This window comes from Calypte anna, chromosome 2 (assembly GCF_003957555.1).
Source record: "Calypte anna isolate BGI_N300 chromosome 2, bCalAnn1_v1.p, whole genome shotgun sequence".
Lineage (NCBI taxonomy): Eukaryota > Metazoa > Chordata > Aves > Apodiformes > Trochilidae > Calypte > Calypte anna.
In genome coordinates, this window is record NC_044245.1 from 96,693,031 (window position 1) to 96,716,296 (window position 23,266).

A 23,266-nucleotide genomic window follows, 5' to 3' on the forward strand; every position below is an offset into this window, starting at 1 on the left:
AATGGAATCCTTACCTGTTCTTTCAGAGTTCTGTTATGATTAAAGGTTATTTAGAGGTGCCAGAGTGTTTGATGCCAGGAAAATTTTCAGTGTAGCTGATCAGTTTGTTCAATGTAATAAACTGAACTCTTCTGACCTTGATGGTTAAGCTGCAGCATGTTTCTCCCCCCCAACCTGTTAGCTCGTCCTTCTACAGTCCAAAACTGTGTTCTAAATTTTTGTTTGTAGTTTAAGCATAGCACAAAGCATGCATGAAATCATCAGAATTGGAAGGTCGTCTACAAACCACCATCTAACACAAAAGTTGTTAAAGTTATTTTAGAAACAAAGGTAAATAACTTGAATTTTTAGTGTAGTCTGAAGATACAGACCCTTGTATCACTAAAGGAATCAGAAGACTCTGTCATCAAGGTGGACATCTAAATATTTCTCCCTTTTTCATAACCTCATTTCCTGCTTGGCAGATATTTTGGAAACAAGACAAGCACTCAGGCCCTCAGTCCATCTCATGCCACATGAAAAGCAGTCATTGAATTTTGTTCTACTAGAAGTAAAATTGGCAAAAAAAAAATCCAAAACATTTTGGAAAGAAGAGTTTGGCATTTGACTAACATTTGGGACCATCATCTTCTACACAGCTCTACCTACTAAAACAGAAAAATGTGATTCTGTGGCGTACATAATATGGAACAAAATCTCATTTTGCCAGGACATGGAAATTAGACTACAGGAATAAAATTCCCATGTAGCCTGCAAACAGATTGAAGGAAATGCAGTAATATGAAATTATCTAATGAAATTGTCAAAACAACAAACTAGAAGGAAACAAGTCTACTGAGGTTCTGAAAGACCTAGAAAATCTGCAAGTGTCATCATTTCATCTCCTTATCTCCAAATACACATTTACTTCATAAGGTATAGGCTGCCTTTCTTAGTGGGAGACCAGAGAAGTAATCCTTTTTATTTTTACCTTGCAATTTGGAAACAGTCTGGACACCGCCCAGCTACTGCTCTGTTATATTCACATCCTTTCACTCATCTGCTGAGAGTTCAGACTTGCTTGGACTCCTCCAGATTCTATTTGCTTTTTTTGCTTATCTACACTCTATCTTGACCCAGTAATTCCTGGAACCTCAGGAGATGTAAGACTTTTCTTTCTTGTTCTATGTTTTTTTGGCAGCATGTTGCTAATGTTTTGTTTGTTTTCAGTTTGGGTTTGTTTGTTTGGTTTTTGTTGTTTAATGGCTTGTGAATCTTCTAGCCCTTTCTAGTAATGTTTTTTACAAGAAATATTTACATCTTTCCTCTTCTACGCTTTGCTTCCTGCTCCTCAAAAAGAAACATAAAATCATTTTTTCTACTAGTTTTGTCTTGAGGCTATTTAGTTTTGCTGTTGTCTGATATCACAGATTACCTTGTTGTCCATGAAATCTTCCTATTTTGATTACAAATGAGTTCTACTTACCTTTTTGTCTCTTTCAACTTTATCTGTAATTAGTGGATCTAGTCTTCTACTTGTCTCAAACCTGGGTTTTACTGGGTTCCCAGCTAGTTGCCTTCCTTTCCCATGTTTTAACATAACTAACAATAATTTTAGTTGATAGGATGATGATTTTTAAATGATTTGTATTTACATCAGCTAGTAGTAATACCTAGAAGACCTTCTTTCCAGAAACCCTGTGTGGTGGATTGATGTGACTTAAACCAAAGTATGCCCTATATATGTGCATATAGCATCCTTAACAAAGGGAATTGAGACATATGCATGTGATTTTTATAATTAATCTGAATTATTTTTTCTTTCATTCCTTTTAGCTTTACATCAGGATCTGGAATGAAGAAAAAAAATAGTGTATCGCTTCATCATGGTCCTTGATTCTCATGCTTAAAGTTTGGGATCCTTTTCCTTCTCTTGAACTTCTTCAGTCTCTCTTTTTTTTACTGTACTAAGATTATTTAGATTAGGACATTTAAGTTTTATTTCAGTCTTAAGATGAATCTGTAAATTTACTGAGTTCAGTAAATATGTCAGAGAATTTTTCCTAAATTTAAGGTACCTCCATTGTTTCCTATATACATAAATATTTATGTTTAGCACTCCAGATCCTGCTGGTTTCTTCCATAAAACATCCTTTGACAAGGCTTTATTCAGTTTATTGGTCAAACAGATAAACTGCAATGAATTTTTACACAACTAATATTTCCTTTCCTCTCCAAGATTTTCCTGGGGGGATTGAGGTGCACACGCAGAAGTTCACTTGATTCAGCAGAAAGGATATGGAAGAAAAGCAATAGGCCATGAGCTTGAAAGAGAAAGAAACAAATATGATTTGTGCAATTTGAATCATACAATGAAACAGGAAATAGCACTTTCACTTATGTCCTGTTTAACTGAAGGTATAGTAGTGTGCTATTGTTCACAGGTTTCTGTTGTCAGGAAAATATTGAAAAAACAGAGAGAATGAATAAAAGACTGGTTAAAATGAACACAGGACTGTAATGCTGACTAAGGAGGAAAACTTTTTTAAAGTGTGCAATATTTCACAGGTAAATGGCAAAAGATGGATGGGAAGGACAACAGTCTACATATGCATGAAAATCATGAACATAAAAGGAGAAAGAGGATTTACTTAACAGTTTTTACAGTAAATACTGTTCGGCATTATACACCACAAGTTAAAAAAGCAACATAAAAATATACCAAGTACTTTAGCAAATGCCTTCTCTGCCCAAATAATGTGTATAAATTGTATATGAAAGAGAAGCTAATTATTTTGCTAATTTGTGACATTACATTTATATCATGATTATGGCAACTTAAGAAATTATCATCTACTTTTCCCAACTGTGTCTGAAAACTTTTAATTGTTACAGCATAACAAACTGGACTTTGCCTAGGACAGCATCTGCCTACCTTGTAAGGAAAATGAACTGCTTGATTGCCTAGTCAGCAGGGTTACAAATTTATACCTCAGTACGAAATGTTTAAGCAGCTTATCACTCTTACACATGTATCCAAGTACCAGATTTTCCATATTTTGGAAGCATTTCAAATGGAAAATAAATTTATGGGCTCAATTCTTATCACATGCACTCCACAGCAATAAAATTGCATGTCTCTACAGTCCTCAAGGTAATTTCTCATGATTTACAGACACAAGAAAACTAAATGGGACAGTATGACTATGGTACAGTTTTGTGGAATTTATGCAGCAAAACCTCGTTAGATCACCTGGAAAATTACATTAAATATACTTTTCTATTCAGAGGGCCAAAGAATCTCCTGTGATGAAAGAAGAACATTGCATCAGACCTCCCTTAGCTGTTTTCAACGTTTACTCTATTAACCAATATGAAACACCATAATGCAGGCTTTCAGTGCTCTAAGAATACTACAGGATTGAAAGGAAGGCATTATTTTTTCACTGTCAAAATATGGAAAGCGTTGCTATCTGCTGTAAATCAGCCCTCAGTATTCCTCTTTTACTTTTTCCTACCGAATAAAATTGACAGTCAAAAAATAAATTTCAAAATGGCCAAATAGTTGCATTTTAAAATTAATATTCTCAAATGGTCTACTAGGGTCAGTAAAACTGATCTCAAGAACATTGACTAAATTTTCAGTTACTCTGTGAATAGCAACAGCTCAAAATTAACAGCAAATATTAAAAAAACTTTTGCCTTCTCAAATGTTTAGAAGTCCTTTCATCTCCCAGAGAGATAGAAAGCCTGAGTCTGAGACAGTAACAGTATATTTTGTATTTTCTGGTACATAAATAATTGTATATCAACAACTATATGCAAAAGAGCTATATTTGTCTTGGAATTCCTATTTATCTGAAAAGAAAAATAAAATAATATTTATTCCTAGATATATTGTTTATGATTCATAGAGTACTGCTAGCACCTCACCTGCTTTACACCCACATAAATACCAATATTACTTTTGCAATAACAGAGCTGTAGTGCCAAAAAATACTTGAATATGGAAGAAACTGTTGTTAGTAAATTTTTAGGTGACTCAAAGTTTTAGGTGACTCAAAAAACTGTGAGAATTAATCCTGAACATACTGTATAATTATATGAGCATATTTAATTATTTGCGTGATCAGCATCTTTTCCTGATGTGTTGCTCTGTTGTCAATAAAGCTTCTTCACTGGCTAACTTTACACTTAGCCTGGGAACCTTAAGTTGGTTCCCATTTATAGACTGAGGTCAAGTAATCTCTTGATGACACATTTTTAGTATCCTGTTAAAAAAATGAAACCCCTGGTTTAACTGGCTGATATTCATTCTGACAGCCTTGAAGCTATGAGAGATTAAATATTATGACCTCCTAAAACTTTTACTCATGGATTAGACTGGTATTCATCCACAACCATGGTTTGGACAGCTAGGACAGAATTAGTTCTCCTAACACCATAAAATCTACTGCTTTTCCTATGAGCTACTTGTCTCTAATTTACATGACACTAAGTGTCTCTTTCAGTGTAAAAGTGACAGAGAAGATGCTGGTAGCATAAGATAGCTAAGAGTTATTCTAAGAGAAGTGAGCAACTTAGTCTATTGACTTCTTTCTTCTCTCAGCAGTTTCACCATTGGGACTTAGCCACCACTTAAAGAAGAACACTTAACAATGAGAAGAAAAAAAAAAATTATACTGCAGGGATTTTTCAGGACTTATTATACTTATTGGACGTGAAGGAACAATTCCCTGGTTTTTTTAGGAAACTCTAAATACGTTATCCCAGCTACTCCCCTTAAATGGTAAATGCTGACACTTCAAAACTGACATTTGAACACAGGTGCTATTTTATAAAGTGATTATTAATTTTAAAAAAATATAATAACAAGAAAAGGAACATAAGAAGTGCAGTGTGAAAAAATGAGAAAAACAAACCAAAACCACGAAAACCCCAAAACTCAAAAAAACCCCTCAAAAAACCAACCAAACAAAAATAACCAAACAAACAAACAGAAAAATCAACCTGCAACAAAACCACAAACTAATAGTATGGAGCAGAGAAGACATTCAGCAGAATAAATGTGACAAGGCAGCAGTAGTCCTGGCAGCAGTTTTAGACTGTGACACATGGAAAATACTAAATACATGGAATGAATGCCAAATGAGTCTGTAGACAGACAGTTATGTCTAACAGTACAGGTACAAGAAAAAAGGCAACATGAAGAAGTCAGTGGGATAGCAGGCAACAAGATGTAAAAGTTTAAAGCCTATGCAGTTTGATCTCTTGAAAACAATGGTTTTATCTTCACTGGTCTGAAGGAAGAAGTAGCCTGGTACTAACACAGATATCAAATAGATCTGCACTCATGAATTTCAACTAACTTGTCATCCATAAATAATGGGAAATAAAGGCAGGAAAATACTCCGTTATCTCTTTATAATGTATAAAAATGTCGCATGCTTTTCCCTGTCAGAATAAAGATTAATCTAACTTCATAGCATAGAACAAAAGTGAACTATTGTTCCTAAACTATTTTGGGGATGTTGACTAACATCTTCATATTTATCTGGATTCTATCATTGCTTTTCAGTCTGCTGTTGCCTCTTGTCTTACAAGACCACTGCCTCAGGGCAGTGGTTATGTTCAGTTGCACTGTGCTTTGCACAGTGGGAATTGGACTCAGGGCTGGGTTTTCTTAGCCTTAAAATAATGAAAATACTCCCAGTTCCTGGTAGCCCTAGCTTTATGGTGCTGTATTTCCAAGGTCATTAATAAGCAACTGTGAGACTGGAGGATGCAGGTAAAACTGGACATTAAGTGACAGTCAATAGCATGGACCAGAGGACTAAAAAATCACTCAGCAGATGAGGAGAAGGAATGTTAGAATATGGCTAACAAAATTCAGCTGATGTACCATGAGACTGATTGACATCCTAAGTGGAAATCTTATGCTGTCATGAAAAGAATCCATTTTCTGATAACCAGTGAAGCATAAAGGAGACTTCTGTCTACATAACATTGCAAAATTAGCTTTTACTCTTGGCTTTTTTATTTTGTTTTAAATAATAACTTAGTTATTATTTATTTTTAAATAATAGAGTTATAAATAATGCCCAAAAGAAATTCAGATTAGAGCACTGCAGGTAGAGCATATTAGTCTACTGAAATACAGAACTGGTATTACAGGATTATACAAATAGCATAGCTGTGACATTGAATAAAAATCTGTGATGAGGCCTATTGAATTTACAGATGTTGTCATCACCTTCACTAACTTCTCTTCTGTAATGCCACATGTTAAGGATAAATGTTTTATATTATACTAAAAAGATCAGAAAGCTGCATGTTCTGGCCCAGCATCCAACCATAAGTCTCTCGACTCTATTATCACTTCCAATAATGAAATTACCTACAAATTGTCTTTTAGTGTTTGAGCATGTAAAATTGTCATGACTTCAAATCCCCGGCATAAAACCCATTTCTGTACCTGTTCAGCTATGTGAGAAGACAACTTCCTGTAAGGAGGGAAATAGAAAATTAAAATAGATGTTCAGGCTAATGAAATCAACCTGGGAAAGGCAGTAGATTTTAGGTTATCCCTTTGGATAATTCTGCCTGTGTGCCTTAATCTCACTGTTCTCCCCAGAGACACTTAAGTCCTGCATGCTAAGTAGGAAACATTCAGATTGTCAGGCAGCTCTCAGTTATTCAGGGTAATCCAAATAAAGTAAATCATGGAATAACACAAAGCCCACAGCAACTAGCCAGTGAAGAAAAGTCTGTGCTACAAGTGATGGCTGTGATGGTAAATTTATACCATGGCTGTACAATTCAAGCATTCTTTAACTGAGACCCATTCAATCTACAAAACAGGCGAGCAGGCCTTGAATGCTTTGTTCAGTTCACTTGCAGAACCTGTGGTAGAAAAACATTGACAGAAATGGCATGTCCTACTTTACTTACAAGGTCAATTTTATCAGTTTTCATAACACAGAACAAAGAGATGTTAAATAAATAGGTGGATAAATATCAGAAATTCAGCAGCTTTGCTTTTTCACTTTCATAAATGGCCTTTTGGGAGTATAAAAAACCAATACTGTTTCAAAGATTATGCTAGAAGTAAAGATAACAAATAGAAAAGAAGCAAAAAAATATAACAAAGGGGAAGTTTCCCTCTGAATTATTTTGTCATCTTTTTCTTCGACAAAGACAGATGAAGAATAGCTGGTTTGGGTTGCATTTGGGGTTGTTTGTATTTTTTCCCCAGAAGATCTCTGGGAGAGGGATGAAAAGAAAAAAAAAAAAATCTGTGCAGAAATGTAGCTGCCCTCAGTGAAGACCTTAATTGAAGACCAGACATGAACCTTTATCTTGAATGGGATGCTTAGAGGGACAAGACCCCAAGCTGAGGCTGGGCAGAGAACACCATTCCCTGTGTGCCACCTCCAGAGACAGTGGGAAGAACAGAGCCCTCCAGGGAATTGTACCTGACCCACATCCCACTCAGTTATTTGCAAATGAGCAGCCACTTTTACCTACTTCTAGTCTTTGTAATTTTACCCCATCTCCTTGTCGTTTCCCAAGGTGTCAGCAAAAATGCTCTAGTGTAGATTCCAGAGAGATGAAAAGCTATTTGTTCTAATTTCTATTTAGAGATGCTCAGCTCTTTTATCACAGTTGAGGTTCTTTCAGTTTCTCTGCAGATGACATTTCCACATAGGAGTCTCATTTTGTATGAGTGGACAGCATTTCCACAGTACTCACCACCTTAAAATATTTAAATGAAGTCAGTTATTATCCAAGACAGACAAAAATCATCAGCCACATGTGAAAGTGTGTCTATGATCTAGAAAAACACCCCTACTTTTGACTATGTGTGTATGGCTTGATATAAGATCAGACCAAAGGTAAATACCATATGTGAATAATTCTGTCACCCTATTGACACATTCACCAACACTTTTGAAAAACAAACATACAAACAAACAAAAGGAAACCCAAAGAAAACCTGTGTACTCCCTTAACCAGCTTCTTCAGTCCAAAATGATTAGTCCAGAAAAAGCATCCCACTACCTGTGTTCATACCTGCATATACTTGTTATTTTGCTACTTAAGTATTCTTCTCCCCTCTGCTTTGGCACAAACCTGTAAATTCTCTTAAAAATGCACCAATATTCTGGGCATTTGTAAAGTTTACTGCAGTTATTTTTTTGTTATGCTTCACTGATTCTGTACACCTGTAGAAAATAATGACACAAATATTAACTTCTATGCACCTAGGTCTGTGTTTGAAAATTGAACCCAATAAGCCTTTTTATCTTAAAATAGAAGAAAAATGAAGACACAGGTAAAACAGAATTGGAAGGTAATTACTGAAATCTTGAACAAACTACATACTCTTAGTCTACTCATTTAACCTCTTGTTCTTGACTTTACCATATAGAAAATACAGGTTATCATTTGTGCTTTCCTTCCCCGTATTTAGAAATAACAACTACATGAAGGGGCCTTACAAGTTTCAAGTGTTATTTTTGAGAAGCACCAGTGAGCCTCTAAAAGTTAAATATTGTCTTCTTGGGCTTAGGCTTAATCAAGCATATATCTTTTTATCTTTTCTTTTCAGTCGTTTATACCCCAGTGAGGTTTCAGGGAAAAAAAAAAAAAAAGAGGTTGAATTTAGCAAAGAGCTTGAAACTGTTTCTGTCTTTATACCTAAATTTAGAGTCATTGGCAAAGGAGCTTTGGTTTGGCTCCAAAAGGAAACAGTGAAGCCAGCCATCAATCAGCATCTTACATGAAGTTCACAGCCTTGTTTCAATTTTTCAATTCAGGTTTATTTGTGGCTTGGTTTGGTGGTTTTTATTGTTTTGTTTTTGGGGTATTTTTTAAGAAAAATGACAGGATTGCTGACTGAGACTTTGAGTCATGCTAACACTTCTGAGGAGACTGACACTCTTAAAGCAGAACAAGTAAAATAAAATCTAAAAAAAAGAAAACAAAAAAAAGGAAAAAAAACCCCACAACCAAAGAACCAAAAACTAAAAAAACCCACCCTGGATGTCTGATACATAAAAAAAAAAAAAAAAAAAAAAGAAAAGGGTCAACGTTTTAAGGTACTGCTTTAATTGCACCCTTTTTTGCCAGTGTATACCCATATATATGTTAATTACAGCTTGTATAAAGCTTTTCAAACATTCTATATAATAGCATGATTTTTTTCCCAATTTTAAGTATTTATGCACTGAATCATTTAAACCTGATCTGTACTATTATTTTTATGCCCATAGAGATTCCATTAAAGAAATTTATTTGGAATTTACAGAGCCAGACTTTTCACAAAAGATACTACCAAGCAGTAGTAAACATTTTCTAGAAAACAGAACCCACCTTTGCTTCTAGCTAATTTAACATCATAGTTAAACTGCTTCATCACCTACACAACATGTCTGGAAGATAACAGTGCCTATCCAAACAGGTAAGTGGGCTAAATGGTTAAATGCTTCAGACCTTTGAGTGAGCATAACATATGCTGTGCTGACAGACAGAAAGAAATTGTATATGGCTCAGTCCACAATCTGATTACATGTTAAGCACCTCCCAAGAGGCACTCAGAATTACTCAGGATTGAATCCAAGATGATTAAAATTCATGCTATGGAAAGATCTACATTAAAAAAACCAACAAAAAAACCAGACAAAAAAACCCAAAACCTCAGTCACCTCTGACTCCTATTAGTGTAAAACTAATATAACTACTCCAGAGATTTCTCCAGTGACACGAGAAACAGACCATTGCCATCTTAAGAAAACAAATATATATATTTTTTTAGAAAGACAACAACCAAAATCTATACATTAATGATGTCAAGGGTTCAAGAAGGAAGGCTTCAATATACCTCATGTACAGATCTGAGGTCTTGTAAAACAAACGTGAAAATATTAAAAAATTATTTTAAGTGAGAGACTCGTCTTACTTAAGTGAATAGAAACACTGATATATTATTTAAAGGAACATTTTTTTACCCTGAATGATCATGTAATTAAAATGTCAGAATGCACACACCCAGGAGGACAGATTTAATGCAGAACATGGAATTAACATTGTTATTTCATGACTCTTGAACAATTTGCCATGTAACCCTAACATTCTCTGAATACTGCCTTCCAAACAGCATTGCCTAGGGCATTGTAAAATTGAATACTGGCAAGGAAAAAATATTCCCTATTGAAGCTCCATTTGCCTGAGTGTTTCTGAAGCATTTTTATCTCACAGCCCTTTAAAATCTGGAAGAACCTTCCTCGTTCCTGGATGTGCAGTTAGATTGGCACCCTGCAAAGCATCCTGTACATAAGGCAGTGCAGGACTGACCTCCCCAGGAGCAGAGCACTCTGCAGAATGTGAGGCAGAGTCTGGTTGCTGCTTCCACTTCACTTGATGAGAGAGCTCTGATAGCTCTTTTCTTGCTGTAGCTGCCTCACTAAGAGGGAAACAAACAAACAACAACAAAAAAAAATCCAAACCAACATCTTTCCTATCCAAATCTCCATCTTCTCAGTCCCTACGTACCTGCAAAGGGTTTTAAACAAGAACAGCAATATTTTTAAGGGGAGTAGATGGGGAGGAAATTGACTGCTGCTCACTTCAGAATGGTGCTACATACAATATGCTAACGTACAGAAAGAAAATCACTGCTTCACCTCTTTGCTCCCCTGCATGGGAATGCAGCTTCGGTCATGATTGCACCCTAGGAACCACACAGTAAAAAGCCTCTCTAGTGAGAAGGTTAGGAACTGGGCATGACTTATCTTATAAGATGCTCAGCAAGGGTTCTGTTTCAGGAAAATGGGCTTCCTTTTGCAAGTGCAAATTTTTGTCGTCTTTTCCTACAAAATGAATTGCTAGTACAAATGTGAGTTCTTGAGCCAACAATTCATACAGCTGATACAAAAGTAGGCTGGGCACAGGCTGTTTCAGAAAAAAAGGTTTGCTTTTCAGAATATATCTGCTTATGAGTGCTAGGACTCCTGTAAAGGACAGGAAAAAGCAGACTCAAGATAAAAATAACCACATACATGCAAATACCATGCACTCTAGTGGTACCACAGCATTGGCCATGATTTAGAAATTGAATGAATATGAGAATTGCTACAGATGAAAAGCAGTCTTCAGCTAAGTATTTAAAGACATTTCTTTTCCAGGAGAGAAATGTTAATTAATCCACACTTCCCTTTTTATCACTGGGCAAGAGTGCCAAATATGACGTTTCCAGAGGCATGAGAGAAGCTCTAACCTGAAAATGAATTTGCCTAAAATATAAAACTTACAAAGCCAAGCAGCAGCTGCATGGCATCAGACTGAAAACTGCTACATAACCTAAAGCTTAAGAAAAACTTTCAAGATTGCTGTAATAAAAGATGATATTTCTGTTTCTAGCACATCTTTCTTAAGGGTTCAATAATACAAAGTAACAGCCCCAAATCAGAAAAGCATGTAGACACAACTATAGCTGTAATAATGAAAGCAGCTCCCCATTTAACTTGATTATTCAGCTGGCATGATTAAATCCTAAGTGCTTAACTGTGTTAACATAAACATTGAGGTTTTTTGTCTCAGTAGGATGGATTAAGTAAGCTGAAATTCATTGCACTCATATATTTGAAGCGGTAGATTTCAGATTACTTCATCTTCTTTTCTGTAAGCATGCCATTTTGCCAAAAGCTGTCACTCCCTTGTTTTCTCTGCATTTGCTACACAATAATGAGAAACTCAATTGAAATTGATATTACCTAGAAAAAATGAGGTTTTCTTTCAATAAGATGATCATGCATAAACACTACAGAGAGATAGAGAGGGTTTTTTTTTTTGTTTGGGGTTTGGTTTGTGTGGTTTTTTCCTTCGTAAGTGCTGAAGCAAGTGTATTACCCACCAGCACAAGGCAGTGAACAAACTAAGGCCCAGATTCACAGCTGTGCTCAGCATGCTACACGTGCAGCAACGGGCATGTAAAAAGAGCCCTGATGGGATGTCCTGATGCAAGGACTGTTCTGCACTGGCCGGGTGCCATCAGAGGGAAGGTAAAGCCACAAGGCTGCAGGATGCACGGAGGGCAGCAAAGCCCCCAAGGTGCCAATCTGCCAGGCAGGCAACGTCAAAGCAAAGCCATAACGCAGATATGCCCTCCTTTTTACTTGTCACACCTCCAAATGCCTGATTCTTTCTCTCTTGCCTTCAGTAGTGTTAATCTATAGGAAGCAAACAACATAACAGAGAACTTCTATTTTCGGGGACTAGCTGATAGCTCTTAGAAAAGAATGTTCACCATTATGTTTCTATTCCTATGTAAAAAAAATACACCTCATATTAGTAATAAAATAATGACTTTGTATCAATGGTGACAAAGGATTTTCATATTCATACTCCTTTAAAGAAGCATAGCTAACACATAGAGATCTTAAAGCAAATTGCAACAGGCATCAGGAATATAATGTGGTGTTGTTTGAAGTGTGAAACATTTTTCTATTTCAAACTACAAAACTTTGTCCCATCCTGGCTCAAATCACCCATGCTGACAAAATTACCATTTTCAGGTTGCACCATATAAACAAGTTAAAAAACAAGCAACTGCACTCTCCAAATTTGTTTAAATCCCCTACCTTTCCTACATAGAGTGGGTCTGTACCCATGTATTCTTCCAGCACAAAGAACTGATTCCACACCCAGCTGCGTTTGGTTCTCGTCCTCCCTGATTGAAAGTAAGGCTTTGACCGGGACCTCGAGAGCTCTGCTTGATTCATCCCAGAAAGACACAGAAAAAGAGCTAGCATCTGCAGAAAATGGCAGAACTCCACTTTGCCCAACTTCATTTTGTTTTGTTTTGTTTTTTCTCCCCGTGAAAGAAAAAACCTTGATGAGCTGGGGTACAGTCCCAGTTGTCTCAGTAGTGCTAGCAGAGTGGCAGCTGGGATTCCAGAGAGAATTTGTGAAGTGGTCAGCTGGAAGAAGTCACCACTGCTGAACAGCCTTCACCAAGGAAATGGTGTAACAGGTACCTGTACAGGAAAAAGACAAGAACTGTTGTCAGAACCTTTTTTTCATTAAAAAAATACAAATTCTTTGCAGCTTTTACATCATGCATCAAAAATTTCTACTTAGTACTTTTCTCATCATTGGCATAGTTGAGTTTACATGTTAAGACTCAAAATGTTTAGAGTGCATTCTTTGAGTGGCATTACTACTGCTGATACATCTGTATTTACAGCTATACAATAATTTTCTCATGATTGTTCTCTTAATAAAACATTTTTTGCTTATTTTTTTTTCTTTTTTAAGTAATCAAAACAAGTGTAGTTATTCACTTATTTGGTTTGATTTTTCCTTTTCTGTCTGCTATAGTCTGCTTTACTTCTCATTACTGTGACACAATTACAAACCAGCTACAGGCAGGCAGTTGTATTTATGTCAAGGAAATATGCTACCTTAACTCTCTTCCATATAACTAAGATATTTAAAAATAAACTGAGAGTATAAGATGGATCAGAACAACTTGATTGATTCTTAGTCACATTACACCAGATGTTATGATTTGTTCTGATCTCATTTCTGATCTGAATCTGACCCACTAAAAAGCCTTGAGTCTCCCCACACATTTTTCATACATTCTGGAAGCAAGTATCATGCATGGTAAGAAGCATGTTGGATTAGTTTACATACTTATACAAAAATATGTTGAGAAAGATCAGATAATAATGTAATTTTGTGTTTTCATTGAAACCTTGATTTAACAACAAATGATTTTTCACTACTAATACATACAATTTTATCTTTTTGTGCATCTTCTCTGCTTTCATTTCAACATCTTAATGATTTAATAACTGATAGAATTAATTTTAAAAATTACTAAAAAGCTCCAACTTTCAATACTTATCAAGTCTTTTTTCTGTCTTTTACAATTGTGAGCTTCTTCTGACCACGTAAAAACATAAACTTAGTACAATGTTTTCAAAAGTGCAAGTTCTGTCAGTCAGGATCAAACATAGCTTTGCTTTTCAAAGGAATCACCTGCATTAACCCCAGGTAAGCAATGCTCTCTCTGAAATAGGCCTTGTCTGAGTGAGCAATGTGACAGACAAGAAGTATTTAAGAACTGCCAAAAAAAAGGTGAAAATGAGGATGAAGTTAAAACATGTAACAAGGCGTTCATTTGGAGTGATCTGCTGCTACTTAGGAAGCCATGGAAGAAAGAAGATTTCATCCTTTCTACATTTAATTATTCTAAAAAGACTAGACATTAAATCACATACATATTAAATGCTCTAGATAGATTAACACTGTATCCCTACCCACTACTATTAAAACTGAATGAAATGTGATCTCTGCTATCTGTTTTCAGTATGTCAGGCTCTTCCAGATGCAGAATGCCTATGCATCAAGCTGGCAAAGGTACCTAGAGGGCAGAAACATGAAACAAATAAAAAGCTCCTCTGATTACAGACTGTATTTAAAGCCTTTTTATAGTAATCCCTTCTGTGGTACCGCCCTGCACCAGAAAGGCTTTACTTAGAGACTGGTGGGATAAACCACAAACCCACTGAGCATGTTAGCTAAGCAGCAGCAATTTGAAAGCTTCCATATGTGAAAATCCAGTGTCTCCCTACAGGCAAGATGAAGAGAACAGGCAATGTCTTACCTAAAGACCTTAATTTTCAAAACATGACGCTCAGTTATAAAAGACATCTCTCCAACAAGGACTAAGGTTCTTTTTTGTGGCAGGATTAACACACAGGTGTCACTCTTGCCATTAGAGAACACTTTAAAATGACTAATCCAAAGTACCCACAGCTCAGTTTTGATCTGGCCCTTTGGCTAAATCATGGCCATATGACATAGGAACTACACAGAGGGCTGCCATGAGTGTTAAGGCAAGTAGCTGTGCTTTCTCGGGGATGAGTTCACTTCCTACAGTTGAGTTCAAAATAAGATAAGCTTTGTTTGTAGAAGGGACTGTTTAGTCACCCTTTAATTTCCCTCTGTGTGTCTAAATTATGTCAGGTTAAAGACATCTGATATTGATAAACTGTCAGTTTATTTCAAAGTGGCAGCAGATAGCTATTAAACAGAGATAAAAATATGAAATGGATTTTCTTAAGAAATGTCAGTAAAACTTTTACAATATGTTAGAGGCTTTCCACTAAGCAGTTTGAAATGTCTTGTTCTTGCTCTGAACAGACTATTTCAAACCTAGAATTGCTCTAACCTTTATCTCTAACAGTGTTCTCTTTTATCCTTTCTTTTTACACCTGTGGGAAAGTATGAAAGCCACCATATGGAGTGCCATGGTCCTCAGCTACACACCACAGCCCAGAACTGAAAAATGCACCCAAAATACCAAGTGAAAAATAGTCCATATGCTAGACAGCACAATCTGATGAAAAGCAGAATACTCACACCCCCTGGAAAAAACACTGTTGTCATTTACTCATTCTCAAATATTTTCACCACACTGTCTCCAGGATTCCCATCATTTTTATTCAGCTGTGTGGCAGCATTCTCTGCTCTGAAACACTCTTTCCTCCATTATTCCCCTTCTTTAAGATAAGCCTTCCTATTTCTTTAACAGTCCTTTTTTTATTTAATTTTTTTTTAGGTTTTTATTTATAGTTCTTTCAGCACATTGCCTTTTGAGTGTGATACTTCCCAAAGCATAAGTTAAAAATGTGTGGTACTTGAAAATCTTTCCTGTTTTGGGAATAATTATTTAACATATTGCATTGCATTACCTTTCTTACTGACATGGATATTCACATCTTTATGGATTTTTTTTATAAAAATACTGTAAAAATATTATATTTCTGTCCAAACATAACTGGCACTTCAACTACACCTCTTCTATGAAGTCTCTAAGTATGAAGTCTTACAAGTCCACATAAGCAACATCACAACATTCATAAAACTGAGAACTAAAAGGTGCTGGTGTGGGGTTTTTTTCCTTCATCAAGGTTTAACTTCAGCATTCAGGGTTGCAGTTGCAGCATCGGATATGACTAACACTGACAGCAATAGAGGGAATGCAGCACTCTGATTCCAGTGCCTTCTCTGTCATCAGTGTTCACAGGCTTGAGCGTGAAGTGAAGGCAAAACTGACCTGCAACCATTTTGGATTTTGTGTGTAAAGATGCCCTTCTAAAAAATGTTATCACTTTCTGCACAAACAGGACTCAGAGTACACAGAACTGAGAAATATTTGTAAGTGTAAATTTATGGGGCAAAATGCAATTATGTTTTTCCTTTCATGCTTTGCCTACATAAAAAGTAGTTTAGGCTTTAAAAATAAAATTAATTTTTCTGCTGGTATATTTAAAGCACTAGGCATTCACCTTTCACATCTAAGCTTATTGTTCCTAATTTTTTTTGGTATAAAGTCCTGGCAATCACAAATACAAAGAAACAGATATAAAAATGGGTGTCTAATTCAAAGAGTAATTCAAATTCAAAAAGTTATGTGATCGGGACTGTGGACATAGTACATCTTAGTACATCATAGTACATCATAGTACATCTTGCCAGAGCAGTAAAATGCTGCCTATCTGAATGACTATAAGAACCCCCCAACATATATCCCCTAAATATCTATTCTTTCATGTTTGTTTTCTTAAATATCTGGTTGACATTTGAAAAGATAACAACCTCTTAATTCAATATATACCATAAAATTTTTTATTTCTCCCATCTGCTGTATAGAAAATGAACTATATTTAAACACAGACTAGTAGCAGAAGTTTTCTGGTGAACACAGCTAATCTTAAAAATGTTACTACTCTAGTTCACTGAAACAATCTGCTAGTGTCAAAAAGACACTACTGTCTGCTGTCTCTGAAGGGCAATCTTGATTTGCTGAAAACATTCTAATCATGAATAAGATTCTCAGCTTTAAGGAATAGTTTCCCTCACTGCAAGCAATTAAGGCTAATTTACACCCACTGAAAATCTCTCTGAATATTTTGCTTCTCTCCATGATTTCTAAAACAACACATCAAGCCTAGTTTTGCTGTGTACCAGTATCTTAGATATCCTCATGGAAGCCCTTTTTACCCGTCCCAGAGTTTTCTCCAACCTTGTAAAGCCTTTTGCTGATGCCTCTTAAGATCGTACCACCTTTCATCCAAAGTGCAAATTCCTGCAGACTTCTACTCATACAGTGTCACAGTGTCAGCTCCATCTCTGACCTGTGTATAATTTCCCTGTCAAACTCTTCAACACAACAGGGAATTTTCTTCTTCATCATATATTGTCCTGAAGTCTTTCCAATGTGCAAAGTTCTTCTGGAAGAAGTGGAAATCCAAAACATTTGGCATTACTAAACTCCACCATTTCTCTATTTTGAAATCTTACTGTTTGAGAGCTCAAGTCATCCACTGAAGATGTAACTAAAAAGTTTTCTGCTTCTACTTCCTTCCTTCCCCCTCATCCACTCCATCAATCTCTCAACAGATAGCTTCCATTTTTGATACCAGTGCAAAATTTACAGCTTAAACCTGGGCCACACTGTCTCTGAAAGTGCAGCACAAACACCTTGCTTTTGCTTAGTCAATACAACACAACTATACCAGGCTTGCGCTTTTGTTGTTTGGTTCTTGGTTTTGTTTTGGTTTGTTTTTTTCTCTACTTAAGTCATTCAATAAAGTAAGATCCTGGGTGTTGATGCAATCCTTCAGTTGACTTTTGTCACTAGATCTTGAACCATGATATCAGTGATATCAGCTGATGAGCCCCTTGACAACTGAACTACCCTCACTAAAATATTTTTGTTTCCACATTCAGTTTTACAGTGCCCATTGGAAAGGGTGTCACTTTCTGTGGCAGAGAAAATTCCCTTTTTTGTTTTTTTAAGCCTGCAGCTCCTCTATGTCACACAACCTAAAGATCACAGGAGACTCCTTCATAGTCACAGGAACTCTGTGATCCTCGAGACAAAGGGTTTAGAGAAGATAACATGTCTAATTGTAGTGTATATTGCAATGTCTGTTTATCACTTTAAAGGAGGGTACCTTGGAGCAAGTGAGGTGGGGATTCTTCCATGCAATGAAGCTCTTTGCCAGTCAAGGCAGTACAGTGACAGGAGGAAAGCTATTAACTCCCTGTGCCAGATGACATTACAACTACAGACCACAACCTCCTGCCGCTAACTGGCCTAAATATTCACATGGGAGATCTGTAACTGTAGTGCACATCCTGCAGTCTGCATCTGGTTATCAAGGAAAAAACTATCACTGCTCCAAACATATGGTGCTGTAACGCTAAATGGGCTCCAATACCCTCTGACTCAGGTGAAAAAACCTGATGAGACAACAGAAAAAACTAGCCACACTCCAGTAAATGATATGGCTTCAAAAAATGCATAAATAAAGCCAGGCAACATCTTTTGGTCTTTCACACCGCTCTGCAGCTGGCTGTAAGATTGTAGGTGACCAGAATGCCAAGTTTTTTGGTTTTTGGTAGGTTTCTTTTTTCCCCAAGACAAAATAACAGAAGAAATGTATTACTTTAGTATCACTTTTTCCATATGAAAGTGCTTTGTTGTTTTTTTCACCTTTCTATGGTACATTTTATAGATCTAAGTAGCTGGAAAGGATTATGCTAATTTGATCAGTTATTGAAAAGAAAAGCTAGTAGTATTTATATATCCATGACCAATCAAGTCAAATATTTAAATTTCCACAAGCTCAATTTCTGCAGCCTCATTTAAGCTGAAGAACTTCACATAATACCAAGGGATGACTTCCTTGCAGAACCACTGAATTCCCAGAGGAGGCACTCCTGTACTACTTCTTAAAGTTAAGCTTTGACAGGAAAAAGAGAAGTAACCACCATCTATTTTATGCACCCTTTCTCAGCTAGGATTTAATGATCTTTATTGCTACAAGAAAAGAGTATCCAGTAGTAGGATGGAAGCGTACTTAAAAAAAAAAAAAATAAAATAAAGTGCGCATGATAATCTAAAGGACACTGAATGGCTCAGTAAAGGCCTTCATTTAAGAACTGCTGAACACATCAGATATTGAAGCCTACAGCAAAAAACATACATAGAAACTTACTAGACAACCATTCCCTAGATCTGACTTTCAAGCAGTATATTCATCTGGAAACCAATTGAAGTTTAAAATGTTTTCTATTTTCATTGCTCACTGGAGTCAATTTGTGAGTTGAATACTTTTGAGAAAAGGCTTAGCCAGGTTTGTATCAAACTGGGACTTAGAGTAGTCTAACCCCAAGGTTTTGCATTAATAACAATTTTCAGTCAAGTCTGACTGCTGAAGAAACATAGACAAATATGGACACAACCTGCACACGCACACAGTTATACATGAAAAAGGCTAAAAGCTACATGGATTCAATATCAATTTTTCTCATCAGATAATGCCAGACAATCTGCAATTATACAAATGCTTTAAAATTACCCTTTTATGTGGAAAGATAAAAATGTTTGTTATTAAATCAATAGTAAATAATCTAGAGTGCTTTGCTATTAATTCAATAACAGTAGAATTAAGAGAGTTGTGAGGCTGTCATCTGACTCTTAACACAGTTCTAATGACCTACATCAGCCTTTAATTACAGTAAAGTCTCTTGTTATAAGGATGAAATGCCCTCTGATTAAAACTGCAATCTTTAATGGCTTTTGAAAGAAAATACTTTACGTTACTGACATTTGTATTTTTGTTCACATTAACGGTCACACACTTCTAACATGCAGTGGTAGCATAGATTATTACCTTTGACATTTTCCTAATATTGTTTTTTAATCTATATTAATTCTGCAAGCCCAAGATACTTCACATACTTAAAATGAGAAGTTGTCACAGTTAGTTTTTAGATCCTTTGCTTTTCTTCTTTTGTTGTGGATTTTATAGCATTTGTTTTTTAAAACTTACTTATCCTTTCATCATGTCCCTAAAAAAGAAGTGTGTCTGGACAAGTTATAGGCTGGAGAGCTAGAAATGTGTGTACAAGGACTTTAAAGAGGATGTCACAGTTAGTCCCTAAATAGTTCTTTTGGATTTCTTTAGTATTTTTTTGGTCCTTTCCCCCTAAAGATGATGCACTAGCTCTGATGATGTACAGTCACATTATTTCTAAACATCCTTACTTCACTTTTGCATCTTTATAACTGTTATAATATTGCTAAGAGCAAGCCAGTATCATTTCCCAACTGATTGTTATATGTTGACCTGTTGTACCTTCAAAAGCCAAATTCTGACCAAAGTTAATTTACATATTCAACTTTCATGCTATTGCTAATCTGAATAGCTCTTCACCTGATATTATGTAGACCTATCGTTTTCAGAAACAGATGAAGTATCTAGCTTTCAGTAGGAGCAATTCCCCCCAAACTTCAAATAATATAACAGAGAAGCAATTAGTTAATGTAATAAGGGCAGAAAAGCAAAGTCATATATCTACGCCAAGGAGAGACTGTTCCTGACACTGGCATTCTTAAGAATTTGACTTCTTTGTGCATTTACTTATTTGACCTGGAAAAGTGATTTATTTTCTGCAAAGCTGTACAATCACCTAAGTTTTAGCTGAAAAATGGCAAGGCAGTATGTCTTATTAGAGAGACTATAAAGTATATGCTGCCCTTTCAAGTCTCTGTTTTGACTTGAGAAGTTATCTATCAGAACACAAGATTTCATCCTTGCAATGAGAAAAGATTAAAGTATCAACATTTCAGCTCCCAGAATCAGAGTGTCTCACTAGTGTCTGTCTCCCATCCCTCCCTAAATCCCCCAATTTGCAGGCAAAGCTATCATTTGCAGAATCCTGGCTGACCTGAACCACTTCACCTTTTGAAAGAATGAGTACAAAGGCTAAATCTTATCTCAAGGGATTTCCCCCCCCCCCCCTCCATTTAGAAACCAGAATTCTGAGGATCCAGATCACAAGCCACTTGCTACTAGTGCACACATCCTTTTATAGGAAAGCAGTACTTGCCGGTGTGTGGATAAGTGGGTAGATGGGGGGACAGGGCAGAGGGGGGAGGGTCAGCACCAAACAGCCAAGTACTGCAGAGCTAGCCTTACCAGCTGAATACTAATCAAATAAATAAGCTCCCATCATTTCAGCACTTGCAAACTCTAGAACATCCTTGACATAAAAAGAGGAAATGTCTGGGAAATAACTCAGGAAATTTCCTGGCCTCAGTGATCTTTTACTCCGTAGCAGCAGTGCTGGACTCCGAGATCAAGTAAGACAGCTGCTTCGGTTTAGCAGAAAGGACTGAGATAGTCAGGCTTAAGTGCTGCCTCTATTTTGCAGAAGTCTGTGGTCCTCCCTTCCCCCACCGCACCTCCCCGCTTGCTTGAGACACTTCTCCAAAGAGTCAGAAAGGTGCTATTGTTCTCTTATTTTTCAGAAAGTGCACACTCGAGTACATCATTAGTGCTCCTACGTCCCACCGATTCGCTGCCCACATCTGGTACCGCTGCTCCCGCCGCCGCTCCCAGCCGCACTGCCCTGCCGCCCTCAGCCGCTCGCTGCCCGGGCCGCCCCGCCGGCTCCTTCTCCGACGCCTCCCGAGCAGGGGGCAACACGAAACTTACCCGAGGCCACGCCGCCCTCTCGACTCCGCAGAGCCAAAGCCCCGCTGCCCAAGGCGGGCAGCTGAGGGGCAAAGCGGGCGGGGGGCGACGAACCGCACGCAGCCCCTCCCTGCAACTACTCCGATCTCCTCCTAACCTACACAGGGAGGGGAAGAGGGAAGCACGGAAAGGCACAGGTGCAACCGGCACTTACCTGCTGCCCCTCTCCCTCGGCTGCCCAGCACAGTGAGTATTTTAATCCCAAGGGCGGGCGGTGCCTCCGCGGCGAAGCGCTGGCGGGATGCTCCCGGGTGGGGGCCGGGCTGAGGGCGCCCGCCCGCCTGGCATGGGGGCTGCGCGCTCGCCCGCGCACTCGCCCGCACCCGCGGAGGCAGGAGCGACGCCGCAGCTCCGCTCCTCCTTCTCGGCACGGCACTGGCACGGCACACGGCGCGGCCAGGCGCTGGGCACACGGTGGGAGAAGTGGGTGCCGGTGCCAAGCTCAGCTCCGACTGGGCGCGGATCGTGTTTGCGGGAGGAGGAGGAGGAAGAGGAGGGAGGGAAGGAGCGGGGAGGGAGGGAAGAAAGCAGAGGAGGTGGAGATGCTGCTCTGGGCAGGGGATATCACCACTCGGCGGCCGGAGCCGGCTGCCAGCTCCGTCCGAGGGCGCTCGGAGGAAGCACCGGGACTTTGTACCTCCCGAAGACCCAGCGGTGGCTATTGAAAAGGGATCCAGGGAACGAGCAGCCTGACCGGCCCCACTCCCCCCCTCCCTCCCGCTACGCCCCCCCCCCCCTCCCGCCTCTCCTCCTCCTCCTCCTTGACAGGATGTACAGATGGAGTCCTTTGGATAAAAATCAGGAGCCGGGCTAGGGGGTGGGGCGGGAGCCAATCCATCTCCCGATTTGCATTTGAAACGTGGAGCTGAAGGAGAGAGTTTAAGAATTTGTTTTTAATTTCTCCCCCATCCCCCAGCTTGTCCTAGAAGCCGCGATCAACTGCGCTCCCGAGGCGTGAAGGCAAAGTAGCAAAACTAATCCGAACTCGCGGGGTGCCTGCTTTACAGTTTTGCCCTTTCAGTCTCCCCAGTCAGCCTTGCTTCCACTTGCGAAACCCACACCTTCTCCTCCGGCCCATTCGCCTGGAAGGCGGTGGGGACGCTGAGGGGGCCTGGGGCAGAGGGTAGGCTGGGGGGTCCTCTTTCCAGGTCACGGTGCTGCGCGGCGGGGCTCTCCCGCGGCAGAGCGCGGACTTGCCACTGACCTACTCAAGGGACTTAAAACCCCTCGCCCCTATTGCCCACCACCTCTCCAGCGCTGCTGTCCCTTCTACTCGAGACCTCTGTAAATTCGGAGTGCGTGTGTGTGTGTGAGGGGGGAAGAGAGGATGAAATAAATAAATGAATGAACGAATAAAAGGAAGGCATAAATAAACCAGGTACTTTCATAGAATAAACAGCGGAGAGAAGCGGCCGTGCCGGTGGCGGGGCTCTGTGCACCAGCAGGAGGAGAAGGCGCAGTGTCAGGCAGGGGCTGGTGCCTGCTGGCAGCATCAAATCACATCTCCGCAACCCCGGAGCTGCATGGGGAAGCCGCTCTGGGAAATAAATACCTGCTTTGTTTGGACTTAGTCCGGTTGGGAAAGTGGGAACACAAACTTTCTGCATCGTTTTAGCACTGCTGAAGCCTTTTGGATCCGCGGAATGAAACAGGTCTACGACTGA

General features: G+C 38.5%; 1 protein-coding gene across 3 annotated transcripts in view; it reads right to left on the bottom strand.

The window, feature by feature from the left end:
- CDH7 (cadherin 7) overlaps nucleotides 1-22,051 on the bottom strand; it is a 75,572-nt gene extending 53,521 nt beyond the window's left edge. For 2 of the 3 annotated variants that reach the window (XM_030444792.1, XM_030444795.1), the window contains exon 1: nucleotides 12,621-12,830. In XM_030444792.1, coding sequence (XP_030300652.1) covers nucleotides 12,621-12,830 — 210 coding nt within the window. Of the gene's footprint in view, nucleotides 1-12,620; nucleotides 13,017-21,756 lie in introns of those variants that run through there. The other variant, XM_030444794.1, reaches the window with a different exon arrangement.
- Nucleotides 22,052-23,266: the final 1,215 nt, after the last annotated feature.